The 14,408-nt window shown below is 37.9% G+C and overlaps 1 protein-coding gene across 2 annotated transcripts in view; it reads right to left on the bottom strand.

Moving 5' to 3' along the window:
* GLDC (glycine decarboxylase) overlaps window positions 1-14,408 on the bottom strand; it is a 41,489-nt gene that overhangs the window by 15,479 nt on the left and 11,602 nt on the right. For both annotated transcript variants that reach the window (XM_054054841.1, XM_054054843.1), the window contains 8 exons: window positions 9,839-10,003; window positions 7,091-7,168; window positions 6,253-6,400; window positions 5,797-5,993; window positions 3,401-3,497; window positions 2,292-2,397; window positions 1,096-1,235; window positions 284-364 (listed from right to left, as the gene is read on the bottom strand). In XM_054054841.1, coding sequence (XP_053910816.1) covers window positions 284-364; window positions 1,096-1,235; window positions 2,292-2,397; window positions 3,401-3,497; window positions 5,797-5,993; window positions 6,253-6,400; window positions 7,091-7,168; window positions 9,839-10,003 — 1,012 coding nt within the window. The remainder of the gene's footprint in view (window positions 1-283; window positions 365-1,095; window positions 1,236-2,291; window positions 2,398-3,400; window positions 3,498-5,796; window positions 5,994-6,252; window positions 6,401-7,090; window positions 7,169-9,838; window positions 10,004-14,408) is intronic.

The following is a 14,408-nucleotide window of genomic DNA, read 5'->3' on the forward strand; positions in this document are numbered from 1 at the left end:
TCCAGTGGCAGAGAAATAACTGACCACCATGTCCTGACCCTCACTAGACGAATAACAGCCTAAACACAAGGTGTCCAAGCTGACTGAAAACGCTAATCGTCACAATCAGAAAATAGCATTACTCAGTTATATAAATAATTATCTCGTACTGCCTGTTTCTTTGAAAGAGGATCCAAAATTCTCAGTATTTAACAGATGCTCATCATATAGACACCCACTGCCCTGAGTTTTGCTTTTCACTAAACTTATGAAACATTTATATAACGATCTATTGTCTACTTACAGCTGAAGACTCGCAACCAAATACCCATAATATGTCATCTAGGTCTTTCTCATTTACAGTTTCATCAAGTGATACTCCAAGCTATGGATAAAAAGCAACAGTAATTACTCAAGGCTCTAATTCCAGGGGTACAGTATATTTGTTCTGGTTGAGAAAATATATTCCAGAAACACAGAAGAAAACAAAAAAAGAAAACATCAACCTATCCAACAATATTTAAATGCTGTTCCACTTTATATAACAGAAACATAAATTAATTTTATTTACATAAAATTTTCCAAGTCATACCTTCTCCTTCTAAGCTACATGGCGGACAAGCTTCAAGACCTGTGAACTCACTTCTAATGTTTCTAAGTGTTTTCCATTCAAAAGGAAAATTGTCCATTTTGCTAGGCCCTCCCTCCCATTTTACAGAACACAGACTTTGCCAAAAGTCCTTAGTGCCTACAAAAATGTGTTTTAGATTTCAGTCTGTCTTTAATTACCACCACAGGACCTGAATTCTGGACATCACCTTACATTTCATCATCAAGTTTTAGAATCTCTCCACTTTAGCCCTTAGTAGAGTACTTAACATGAAACAATCAGTCCTTTTTAATAGACATGAAGTGAAAACACAATGATTATTTCTGGAAGTTCAGTACATCATTTAACAGCTTCATTCTTTATAATGCCTTTATAACTGACTGATATATCTGAGCAAATTACAAGAAGTTTTAAATAATTTTGTTCTGTTTATCATGTGTAATGACTAGAAACTTAACGCAGAAAAGGTCATGCTACAAGATCTGGAAGGTTAGGAAGTTGCTTACTCTGCCATCACTATAAATCCGGAAATTGATCTTTCTAAGAGCTGCCCTGTCCAAAACCTCTTTGACTGAGCATCCACAAGTGATTGTCAAGGTATCAAAGAACAGATCATGATGTAGTTTATGACCAGCTCGCCTGAGACCTATGAAAAACAGTAAGTTAACTCTATTAGTTGCATTTTGTATTGCTTGCTTACACAGTACTTGCATAACAACACTATCAATCTCATAAGTAAATGCTTTTACATAATGAAGCAAAATATTCCCCTTGTGTACAGACTAGTAAAATCACTAGCTTTTTAGTGAAATATCACTGTGCATAAAATGCATCTAAATCAGATTCAGATCTAAGTAATAATGAAGATTGAGTCTAGGGAATATCATTCTCATACATCAAATTTGTAATATATACAGTAGCAGAACTGGTATATGAATGCAATAAGGAAAAAACCACAAGACTGTAAAGCAAATTATTATATAAATAGATATTAGCCATCAGGGAGCTTGTTACAATTAAGTTTAGTCTTAGTGTGTTTCACAGTAGCAAAAGGTCTTCAAGCTTAACTAGCAAATACAACACTGATAACTTGTGGCAATCACTTCTCTGTTCCTAGCATTCCAGCTCCGCACAGATCCTTCTGATAGCAACAACAGTCATGCTTTTGAAAAAAACTATCATACCACATATTTCAGCTGCAAACACTATTTTCCACTACAGATTCTGTGCCTTCAGTCAGCTGTTAAGCTTTGGTATTTCCATGTTCATCGCAGGCATGATACTCCCCCTTCAACTGACATGTAACTATTTCTTTAAGCTCATTTCTTACTTATTTTGCTATGTTATTAATACCCTGTGAAAATTTCTGTGTGTAAACTAGGATGGTCCAATTAATGAGGTATAGATCTTGCAGCTGGAAAACAGCATTTGAATTTTAGAGACTTGCTGTGTAGACTTCCGTTAGTTTCCCAAGAAAATAGCAGAAATGGTTGCAAGTTCATATCACATAGATACCTATATCTTGTACATCATTACCAGAAGTACACAAAAGTTAGCTATGAATTTTGTATTAAAATGTTCTTTCTAGAACTGAGAGAATTCACATCAATCGGCAAAAATCCCCTTCCAAGTCTATCTAAGAAAACCTCTTACTTAAGATATAAGGATTTAAGAATAGTTTCTGCAAACATTAAATACTCACCTTCAGCCAAGATTAGAGTAGCATTGTGTACTCGTTTTGCAATATGCCTTAACCCATCAGACCCATGGTAGACACCAAACATAGCTGCCATGTTAGCCAGAAGAGCCTACGATCCAAATACAGTTCAGGACATTATTATGATTATTATAATTATTATCAAAGATTACTTCTTGTTAGTTTAGTGGAAAGTGTCTTTAGCACACAGGGCAACCACATATCCTCAGCTAATGTTATATTGATTACGTGTTGCCTACAAAATAAAAAGGTGGGAAAGGCAAAACACTTCTGTAAAACTCTAAGCGCCAGTTACGAATCCAATGCCCTTTCAAATGTAACTGTCAGCAACTAACAAGAACTTAAACTCAGCTACTGCAACAAAGACATTTGAAGACTCTCAAATAAAGCTAATTTCATAGGAAACTCATTGTTTAAGATTGGTACAAAACATCTATGGAATATCTCATGAATACTAGCTAAATTTGTTTTAATATTGATAATCCCTCCTCAAAATCTGGCACGTGATTAAGAGCATGAGGAAAAGCATTGATAGGAGCAGAAAAAGATATGAACTTGTCTGGCTGAAGGTCTGTGGAGGGATACTAAAGAGAGCTATTTTGGATAATTACTTACTTAATCATGCTATTTTCCTGTAGAGATAGCTCTTTGGCAATGCAATATTTTTGCATGAAACCACACAGTCACAAAATTTAGGTGGTGACAATTTGAACAAGAACTTTTAGAATTCAAAAATGGATTTTTTCCCCTTGAGTGGACAATTTCAGATCATTAGAAATCCCTTCTGTTTTATTAAGAAATCTGTCTCATTCATAACAGAGCACTACACAGTTCACCCAAAGAGACACATGTCCTCATGACACTGCACAAATTCAGCACTGAAGTCTTTATTAAAGAGACATTAATATCCTCTTTTCAAGCAGAATTCCATTTCTCAAAGAACTCAAAACAAATACACAAACAACCAGAATATTTCGATGTTCTTAATTTTTCTCAAGAAGTAAAGTTAACTCAAATTACTGTGATGTTAGGACCATAATCCTGCAGTGTAGCATGTTCCTTTCTACTGCAGAAAATAAAGCATTACAAGTTACCTGGGCTGTGCAGATGTTACTGGTAGCTTTATCTCTCCTGATATGCTGCTCTCGTGTTTGCAAAGCAAGTCGATATACCTCCTTTCCACTTGCATCTCTGAGCCACAAACAAAAATGTTGCTTCTGTTACTTTAAAACGACAGTAATTCAGGAGATGGTGCTCTCTGCATGCTAACCTGAAAGTAGTTATCTATCCTCAGAGACAGAAAGATGCTAAAGAGAATAAACATAAATCAGGACAGCGGTGATATCAAACAGAGAGCGAGACTAAACCCTCTAGATTTCTATTTACATCAAGGCTGACAAAAGTGCCAGGTCAGGTAGCATGCACTGAGTTTTCTAAAGACACTACACCAAAACTTGATATTCGCTTTAAAATGCCCAATGCTATTGTAACTGTTTTAATTAAATAGTAATCCAAAAATTTATCAGTTATCCATAACAAACACTGAGAAGTCAGCATCTTTTCTAATGATTTCAAATAAGAGCATGTTGAGTTTATAAAAACAAGCCATCCAACAAAGTTGCATGAGACAATGGAAAGGCCTCTGGCCAATCCACCCTTTGAGAGATACTTTAGTAGGGTTCCTAACATGTTAAAAGTGGAAAGGTAAAAGCCAATTTAATATCCTTAGAAACTATGAAAACTTTCAGAACAACCACAAAAATAAACAGAAAAACTATGTACACATACACACACACACACACACACAAAAATAAACAGAAAAACTATGTACACATACACACACACACACACACATATATATATATAGTATATATACTATAGTATATATATATATATATATATATAGTATATATATATATGTGTGTGTGTGTGTGTGCGCGCGCGCATGTATGTGGTGGTTGAATAGCTAGACTACTTGCCTCAAGTACTTAAATAATTTAATGATTTTCACTCTAGCAGCGGTTTGGGGTTTTGGGCTTTACAGCTTAGTTTATCACCAGTCCATGCAGAGGAACCCTGACAGGCTGGGCAAATACGCTGACAGGAAACCCATGAAATTCAGCAAATGGCTAGTGCAAAGTGCTGCAGCTGGCCAAGAACCTCATGCACCAACTGGAAAGCAGCTTGCCAGAAAAGACCCTGGGGACACTGTGGGACACCAAGTTGAATGTAAACCAGCAATGCACCCTTGCTGCAAAGAAGGTGAATAGTATCCTGGGCTGTTAGGCCAAGCTTTGCCCACAAGTCAAGGGAGGTGATCCCTGCTCTGTCATGAGCACTAGTTTCTCAGGTTGCCCAGAAACACTGTGGAGTCTCCTTCATTGGAGATCTTCAAAAGATATCTGGACATAGTCCTCGGCTACTGTCTGTAGGTCACTCTGGTTGAGTAGAGGGGTTGGACCAGAAGGCCTCCAGAGATGCCTCCCAACTTCAATAGTTCTATGATTCTGTAATCGAAAACTTAAAAAAAACCCATGGATAAAGCTGCATTGAGAAAGTACCATAGCTTTTTCCATTTCAACGTTTTCTTTTCCAACTTTCTTGACATACAGAAATATGGAAGAAGATTACAAATATTAAACTAGCTGTAGTCACGTAGTGGCAGCAGCACGACCTTGACAAATAGAATTAGTGTTCTTTCATTAAGATTGAACTACACTTCTGATCAAAATCTGAATTTGGGATCAGATTTCAGAACTATTATTTAAAGCTTAAGGATGTCCTCAGAATAAGCAAGATGATTAAAAGTATATTTGAAGGAATATTACTATGCAAATGAAATATTTCTAAGCTTACTGGTAACTGTTAATGTCATTAGTTATTTTGGCTATTTAAGTACTTCTGAATAGCTTCTGTGTCAAAGACATGCAGCCTTTCCAGTGACAATTACTTTGCATTTCCACTATTCACAGTTACATACATTGTCACCAATAACAAGAATTAGAGGTAAGTTCTTGCTTGCTCTTTCTCTGCTCTGCTTAAGCTTGACTAAATTTAGAAACAGATTAACTTTCTTCTTCATTATTTGGGAGGTTGACTGAATTTTCTATCTCTTTCCATTTATGTTTTGAAAGACTGGACTGATATTCAGAGAAAAAAGGTATAACAGCATTGAACAAGCAGAATAAGTTAGCTAGCAAAGCCTCATGCCATCACAATTAATCCATTCTGCTGTTGTGGCTATCTCTTCATCCCACATTTCAGCAAGCACTATAGACAGCTCGCAGCTTCCTTACATACAAATGCAATTCTTTAAGCTTGCTTTCTAAAAGCAACTTTTATTCTCCTAGTTTTCAAGAAAAAAGATATTCAGTACATAACCATAATCAGCTGTTATTCATAAAGTTATTCATAAAGGCTGCTCAAGATGGTCATAATGTGTTTTATTTAAATTTTTCCTGAAGACACTAATGACAAGGGCAGCCCTTACCTTGTAACGCCCACCATTCTGCCCGGCATCATTCTCACTAGATTTTCCTTGACAGCAAAGAATGCTGCGTGGGGTCCTCCATAGCACAGTGGCACACCAAACCTCTGGGAGCTGCCCAGGACAACATCTACCCCAAACTCTCCAGGAGGCTTCAGAATACAGAGAGCCAGAAGATCAGTAGCACAGCAGGCAAGAGTCTGAAAACAGAAGTGCACAGAGCAGTCAGTCTCTTTTCTGAAGGAATGATGTTTGCATTAGAGACAAGTCTCAACAAGATATAGCTTCAAACAGTTCCATTTCACTTGCACACAGCTGAGGTGCAATGGTTGTAATGGTTATCAATTGTATGCAGCTGAAGAGTAATACTTCAGATGGTATCTTGTGTAACAGTTTCTAGGACAATGGCTGGCTGACACATCAGACTGAAATCTGTGACAGGAACAAAATTTACTTTACCCCATTCTGATGAGCTCTTTCAACAAGTTCAGAGAAGTCTTCCACCTTCCCTTCAGTGTCCGGATACTGAAATAATACTCCACTAACATCCTTTCCACTGAAATCCATCTCATTGGGTAATCTGAGCTCTGTAATAACACCTGTATAACTGGAAAAAGAAAATACGCAGAAGAGAACATATTCAAACCACTTTCTGCCTTGGAGCGATACTTACTGTGATGTTTTCATGGACTTATAGATATGACTTTTTTCCTCAACATACAGAATTTAAACTGCTTTGCAGTGATAAACATTGAGAAAGTTTCGTGTCATAGTACATAGTACAGAACACTGATTGCATTTGATATCATCAGAAACAAGGAGCAAAGCAGAGCAGAAAATGCATAAGCTATGCAATATCAACATTTGCTGCTTTAGCATGTTTGAGAACCAAGTAATATTTTAGAAGATGGTTGCTTTAAACTGCAAATATAAAATGGATATAGCTTTCATTAAAAGACAACTCTTGCCATAGGGTAATTTATTTCCTAGTTTAAAAAAATGTCCAGAATGAATTTTATAACCAAATATATATATACATTTGCGCAAACAATCTAAGAGGAAAACTAAATATTTTCTTTTATTAGCTGTTTAGTTTCTTTTTAAACACCCTTAATTACTTTGCAGTTGTATTTGAATGGAAAAGTAGAAGCAATGTTAACAGACTTCCGCTTCTATTTTGCAAAGAAAGCATAATCCTATATTCCAAAAAACCGTTAAGTACATGTTGAAGAGGCATAGAGGAAATATGATTCAATGCAAGTGAAAAGATATAGGAGAAAATGGAGGAAAGCATTACTTTGCTCTAGTTTGGACCACTGCTATAGTTTGAGGGTGGCATCGAGCATCTACATAGAACTTCCTTCTTTTGTTGTGCCTGTAATGAGAAAAAGAAAAGTGTTATGTATCAAGAATACATGTCTTCCATACAAACAAAATTAATTGGTTCTCTAAATCTGAGTTTTCCAGAATTAAAAAGGTAATTCTAAGTTATCATAACCAAATTAAGTGTAAGATTGAATTACGCTTCTGATCTATTTAAAATAAGAAAGTTCATTTCAGGCACTCCAACAAGATTCATACTAAAACTGCCTATTAAACAGAACAAAAACCAGCTTAAGCAGCTGCAGGAATATTTCCACTCACATATACTCTTTAAAAAAAAGTGGACAGTAAGACAATTGCCTAGATATCTTTGGTAAACATGATTTTATGTCAGACTGATGCTTTACACAACTGAATAGTTACAACACGGTCTCTACGGTGTAATCTCCTGCTTGATATATAGTCCTACACTGACTTTCAATCATATCTCAGATTTCATTTGATTTACAGATCCCTTTCAAATGCCCCTACAATACCAATCCCTGAAAGTAAATTTGGATGTACCAGTAACCGTATCACTTCTACCAACTTAGGACTGACATACTTCACCAGTTTTTAAAGCTCCTTTTAACCACGAGTGGAAAAAAACAATTCATGCCTTGTTCATTTGTGCCACTGACTGTTAGGTTATGTCATAAAAACTGCTTCACACCCTCACAGACAGGCTATGGCAGGTGGTGGAACCAAAATACCCTGTCCCTGCTGCTCCCAGGTCCATCACAGGAGATATCAGCCCATCAGAGACCCATCTCCATAAGCACTGGGGAGCACAGAGGCCCTCAGGCAGGTGCCAACTCTAATGAATTAATTAACCAGACAAACACACTGCCTAGTAGGCAGTGGAGGGCAGACACTACAGGATGCAAGATAAGAGCATTTTGGGACTTCAGGGGCTTATTATGAGATGTCTAGGAGGAAAAGGATATAGCTAAGTGATTCTGGGAGGAACAAGTATAAGAAAATAGAAGGGTAAGGAGGTAAACAGGGCCAGTCATATGTAAATAGTTGCTGGTTGATACACTTGCATCCAACTAATGCAGTCTGTCCTCTCTCCTTGTTAAATTCCTTCCTAATTTTTTCAATGGGTGAGGAGACTCGGTATGAAGTGGTTGGGTGGTGCATATATACGGCTGGCTGGGTGCCAGCAATCGGAGTCAGACCGATGCATCCACATGTCCATGGTGCAGCAACTGGAGTGACTGGACTTCAGTGCCAGAAACTGGAGCAGCACCTTGGCTGTAGAGGCCCATTTACCTGTGGTGTTAGCAGCTGGGGCAGGTGAGCACTGGGGAGCCAGCACCTAGGCATGTACTGCAGGCACAGTAACTATAATCTCTCCAGTAGGTCTATGTCTCTCTTGTCCTGCGGAGCCCAGAACTGGGCACTGCACTCCAGGTGTAGCCTCAACAATGCTGAGGAGAGGGCAAACATCACCTCTGCTGACCTGCTGGCAACACTCCACCTAATGCAGTTCAGTATACCATTTGCCTTCTTTGCCATCAGAGCACATTGCAGGCTCATGCTCAGCTTGGTGTCTCCCAGGGTCCCCAAAGTCTTTTCTGCAAAGATGCCTTCCAGTCTGACAGTCCCCAGCAGGTACCCCGTATGCCTGGATTTGTTTCTAACTAATTTGCACTACCCATTGTTGAGCTTCATGAGATTCCTGTCAGCTCATTTCTCAAGCCTGTCAAGGTCCCCTAGACGGCATCACCACCCTCTGGTGTATTAGTCACTCCTCCTAGTTTTGCATCATTAGGAAGCTTGCTGAGGATACACTCTGCACCATCATCCAGATCATTAACTGGACCCAATGTTGCCCCTGCATACACCATTAATAACTGACCTCCAACTAGACTTCATGTCACTGATCACCAGCCTCTGGGCCCAGCCATTGAGTCAGTTGTCAATTCACCTCACTTTTGCCTCATCCAGCCTACACTTCTCCAGGTTCTCTGTGAGGATTTAAGGGACAACACCAAGGCAGACAATACCCACTACTCTCCCCTCATCTACCAAGCCGGACATTTAACTGAAGAAAGTTATCAGGTTGGTGAACCATGACTTGCCCTGTGTGAATCCATGCTGGTGACTCCTGTTCACTTTCTTGTCCCTCACATGCCTGGAAATAAGTTTCCAGGACTAGTAGTCCCACCATCTTTCAAGGAATTAAGACGGTAGTTCCCTTAATCATCATTTCTGCCCTTCCTGAAGACAGGAGTGACGTTTGCTTTACTCCAGTGCTGAGACACTTCTAGTTGCCAAGACCATTCAGAAACAAGCAAGAGTGGGCTCATACGACATCAGGCAGCTCTCTCAGCACTCATGGCTGCATCACATCATAGTCCATGGACTAGTGTATATCCAGCTTGCTTAACTATTTTCCAACCTGACTCTCCTTCACCAAGGGTAAGCCTTTCTCTAGACTTTCTCCCTGGTCTCTAGGTCCTTAAGTTTCCTAAGGCCATACATGAGTTGAAATTTCACATCAACACTGGTAACGGTGGCATCAACATGGTGTATAGTTGTTTAGTGATCTGCTCACAGTGAAAAAGCCACACTGAACTTCAATCCACTCACTTATTCATGCCTACACAGGTGAGATGGCTTTTAAACTCCAAAATTCCTTCCTGCTGTGACTTAAGCACACATTTAAACATATTACCTGTGACACAATTGCATGGCTTCTGCAGCAGCTGTTCCCTCATCCAGCAAAGATGCGTTAGCCAGATCCATTCCTGTGATATCACACACCATAGTCTGATAATTTAGCAGGCTCTCCAGCCTCCCCTGGGAGACCTCAGGCTGGTAAGGAGTATACTGGGTAACCCTGTAAAAGAATTCTGAGTTTGGGTCCAGGAAAATAAACATGTAACAGAACTATGTCAACATGTAACTGAACTATGTCATAGGGAAAAAAAATAAAGTGGAATTCACTAACACACATTTGTTAGAAAACAGTTTTTAGATGGCTGTAATTTATTACTGTCCTGGAAGACTGAGAATGTTTTCTTTTCTGATATTGACTTGGCTTTTTACAGGTGAAGAATTCTCTTTATCCATTTAAAAAGAAAATTACTCATAAAACAGAGGTGTGAGTGCATCTTGGGGAAAAGGAGAGGAGAATTAGGCACAGAGTATGGCAGAAATGGATCAAGTCACAATATGCAAATGAGAATGCTTTGCTCAGTCATATCCAGGGACTGTCACTACCCTACGACATACTGTTTCTCAAGTGCTTTACCTGCAATTCTTCTCCAGTCCTATGGGAGGAAAGGCACTCAGTACTTCACAGGATCAAGCTCAGAAATATGTGACTTCTTGTGAAATGACAGTTGCATTATAAGGTAGTAAAAGGAAGTGAAACCAATTTGAGTTTTATCTGTTGCCATTTGTAGAACAAAAGAAGAGAGGTAACATATGCAACAAGAAAAGGCAACAGTCTAAAGGAAACATGGGATTATAACATTCCAGAAAAACAAAGCAGCATGGGTCCGGAGATGCAAGGCAGGAACAAAGATCAGAGTCTCCTTTCACTGCTGGAAATCTGCATGCTGTATTCCACAGTGGTTCAGGAGAGACTTTATGGTAGTTTGAATTCAGACTAGCAGCCAAAACCAAGTGCTGAGTGGGAATACTCATGGCCTCTGTTTTCAAGCAACAGAAGAAAAGAAGTTTGTTTCCTGAAAGGGCAGTAGTAAGACCTAGATTTTTGAAAAATGCTTACGGGAGAAGTTATCAACTTTAAAGAAAGACTGAAGTATCTGAAAACTCAAATCTTATGTAAAGTCAACAGAAGATAAGAAACATTTTTTAAAGAACAAGCTGCAGATCTGGTTTTATAAAGCAAGATGAAAGGAGCAATAGGACAGTGAAGCAACAGAATCACAGAACCACGGAATGGTTTGGGTTGGAAAGGACCTTAAAGATCATCTAGTTCCAAGCCCCCTGCCATGGGCAGGAACACTAGATCAGGTTGCTTAAGGTAGAAAAACAGTCCTGAGGAAGAGAATGGAAGTCCTAGAAAGGAGGACAAACTCAATAAGTAAACTAAAAGTTTTATGTATTATGTTAATGTATTTATTGTCTATTTGAATGACACATCTGCTCAAATTTCTCACATATACTATTCAGTACAGTGACTGAAAGCAATAGCTCTATAACAAATTAGATAAATACTGATGATTCCTCTCAAATATTTAAAGTTTTTCCTGCTTTTGGCCAGGTCTAATGCTAAACTAGTTATCATCATACACTTGACTGCATGGTTCACAAGTAAGACCATGTCCTGGGCTGCATGCAACGTTGCTCATCTCAATAGCAATAGTTTTTTTCCCCTTCATGGCTGCTAATGCAGTTTTCAGTTTGTCAGATAAACTTTCAGTCTAGGAGTATAAAGACAAGTTTTCTGAATGGATCTCCTGCCCACCCAGTTCTCAGAAATAAAAAGAGTTATGCCCAACTCCTTTGCATGGGCAGTGAGTTTTCTTGCTTAATAAAATAAACTCCTCTGCACTCGAAGTTAACAATTTTAGTTTCACATTTTATTTCAGCTAAAGGCCTTTTGTTGCATTATAACTTGCAAGAGGAACTAGTAGTAGATTAATAAGAACTAAAACATTGAGATTAATTGAAATACTAAGTGCAAAAGAAAATCAAGAATCATTGGTTAGTACTTGCTAGAATAATCAGTTAACAGAAGAGAGGTTTTCATTAAAGTTGAGTATACTGGCTATTGTTCATTTCAACAAAAAATGGTTTAATTAAACCATTACTAATTATGGAATGACACAAAATGAGAAAAGTAGGAAAAATAAAATCAGTAGTAGAGAAGCAATACTTCCCTTTAAACCTGGCCACAGACTTTGCTAAAGGACATTAAGCTGCAGTACATGGCACAAAATTCTTCATTTTCTTTTCAAACACAAAGCATCTTTCTTAAAATGTGAGTAATGCTCACAACTCCATATTTTATGAGAATGCCCCTTTCTAAGATTTTGTCTTATGTAATAGACAGACTTTGCAATGAATGCTTCAAAGCAGAACACCCATGTCAGCTATCCAGAAACCTATTTTAAAAGCCTCAAGAATTTCCAATCACAGGTTGTGCTCAAATGATTTTCTTAAATGAAGTTTTTCTATTGTTTAAAATAAATAAACATTTCTGCTCCTAAACTGCTACTAAGTAGCTGCTGATTTGACGGTTCACTTGAATAACTTCAATCCTATATCACACAGATGGGATAGCACAACACACTACAGAACAGAATTAATGAAGCTTTGTGATTTTGATGTTGCTTTCGAATGGTAAAAACAGTTGAAGTAAACCCAACCAACTTCAGAAAGGACAGAAAAAATTCAACCAAGATACCATGAATTGCACTACTACTGCAGATTACGATGCATGAAATTTAACAGTTGTACAGGGGAAGACACCTTCTATAACATAAGAACATTTCTTTAAATACACAGGAAAAAGAGAATTCATACATTGACAACAATGGAAAACTGAGACTAAAGTTCAATTATGAACACATGAAGTTTTGCAATTATCTGACTTTCATGGACTGGACATCACTGTTAAGGCTCAAACTGAAGCCAAACAAAGCAAAAAAGATGTTTGTAACTTAAATATGCATATAATTAACTATTGCAGCATAGAAAAATACTAGAGTAAAGCTGTAAAACTGGAAGCCATCCAACTGCAAGTAGTTCCATCCAGCCTGTAAAATTCCCAAATGCTGTACCGTATGGAGAGTTCCAGATGCCTCACTACGTATTTTATGCATCTCAGTTATAACTGTGAGCAGTTATAAGATGTTCCTAAAACAGTATCTTAGCCACAGTTTGAGAAAGCTGGATAGTCTTATGACAGGGCATGGAAACATGCCAGTTTCCACTCAAAGCATAAACATGGAATTTACTGCCAATTTGGCACGCTTTGTAGTTGCTTGTGCAGCTTTCTGTAACTGGTTTACAAGTAGAAACCAGCTGTGTAATGTTTTTTTCAGATTTTTGCATGGTATGCAGTAATATTCAGAACGCATAAGTGCTGAGTGCTAATAGCTAGTAAGTTTAATAAGTTACACTACTGAGGTAAAGATTGCAGATGTCCTTGGTACAGGTACTTTACTCTTACATATCTAACGTCTCAGGTCCAAAGAATCATGTGAGCTGTACTTTGGAGACCTCTGCATTACTCTACATTTATGGTATTTGTGTCACTTTAAAGGTCTTCTTGATTTTCCAGGCCTGACAGGTATTTTTACACAATTAAGCCACCAAAACGAATAAATATTACAATGTTTTCACATGTATGCTAATAAGAAGTCTATGTGTAATGTGATTTCTGAAGCCAATGATTTTTCATATCTTCATTTATTCATTAATGCTTGTGGAAGGCACGGAATTAATTTGGTATGCTACTAGGGAAAGAGCTGGGCACATTGGCTGTGAAAAAAAAATAATGAATATGTTAACATCAGGTACAGCAGAATAAAGATTATGCATCCACACCAGCAGCCAGATGACAGGTATTCATATGTTTGAGTGGTCTTTGCTGAAAGTCACATAATTTGGTGGTATGCCCCAACACAAATCTTTCTACTGGCATTTTAGAGCTGAAATGTTCTAAGGATAAAGTAAGTTACACATTGGCCTGCTATTTGCTTGGAAAAAACAGACTAATATTTTTGCTAATATCAACTGAATAGTGCATGGAAAATAATTCTAAGACTTCCACCCATGTTAGCATAGCATTGTTAGACACAGATTGCTAGGAACAAGGAACAAAGAGAAAAAGGAAACCATGTACCAAAAATAAAGGACACTTATCCTTCTGTGACTAAGTTAAATCCGTCAGGTGAGAGACTGGAGTTTTAACTGAAGATTCCTAGTCCATGACAGAAATTTCTGACTTTATTCTCCAACTTTCAATCAAATTGTTCCTTGAATAAAAAGTTATCTGAAAAATATCTACCCTAAGAGTTTTAAATAGCTTCATGCATGAATACAGAAGAGGTTAAAATGGGTTCCAGACCCAAAAGAAAAGGATGCCTATGCTGTTCTAATTCAGAAAATCCTGAATGCTGACTTCCCAGGCACTTACTAGCGCATAGTTTTGGTCAGACAGTTTTATCTCACAGTAATTAAGCTATTCAGCTTTTACAGTGAACAAAGATATTATAGATCACCGTCCAAATGCTTCAAAAAGATTTGAAGCTCCAACAGTGTTG

This window comes from Cuculus canorus, chromosome Z (assembly GCF_017976375.1).
Source record: "Cuculus canorus isolate bCucCan1 chromosome Z, bCucCan1.pri, whole genome shotgun sequence".
In the NCBI taxonomy this organism is placed as follows: Eukaryota; Metazoa; Chordata; class Aves; order Cuculiformes; family Cuculidae; genus Cuculus; species Cuculus canorus.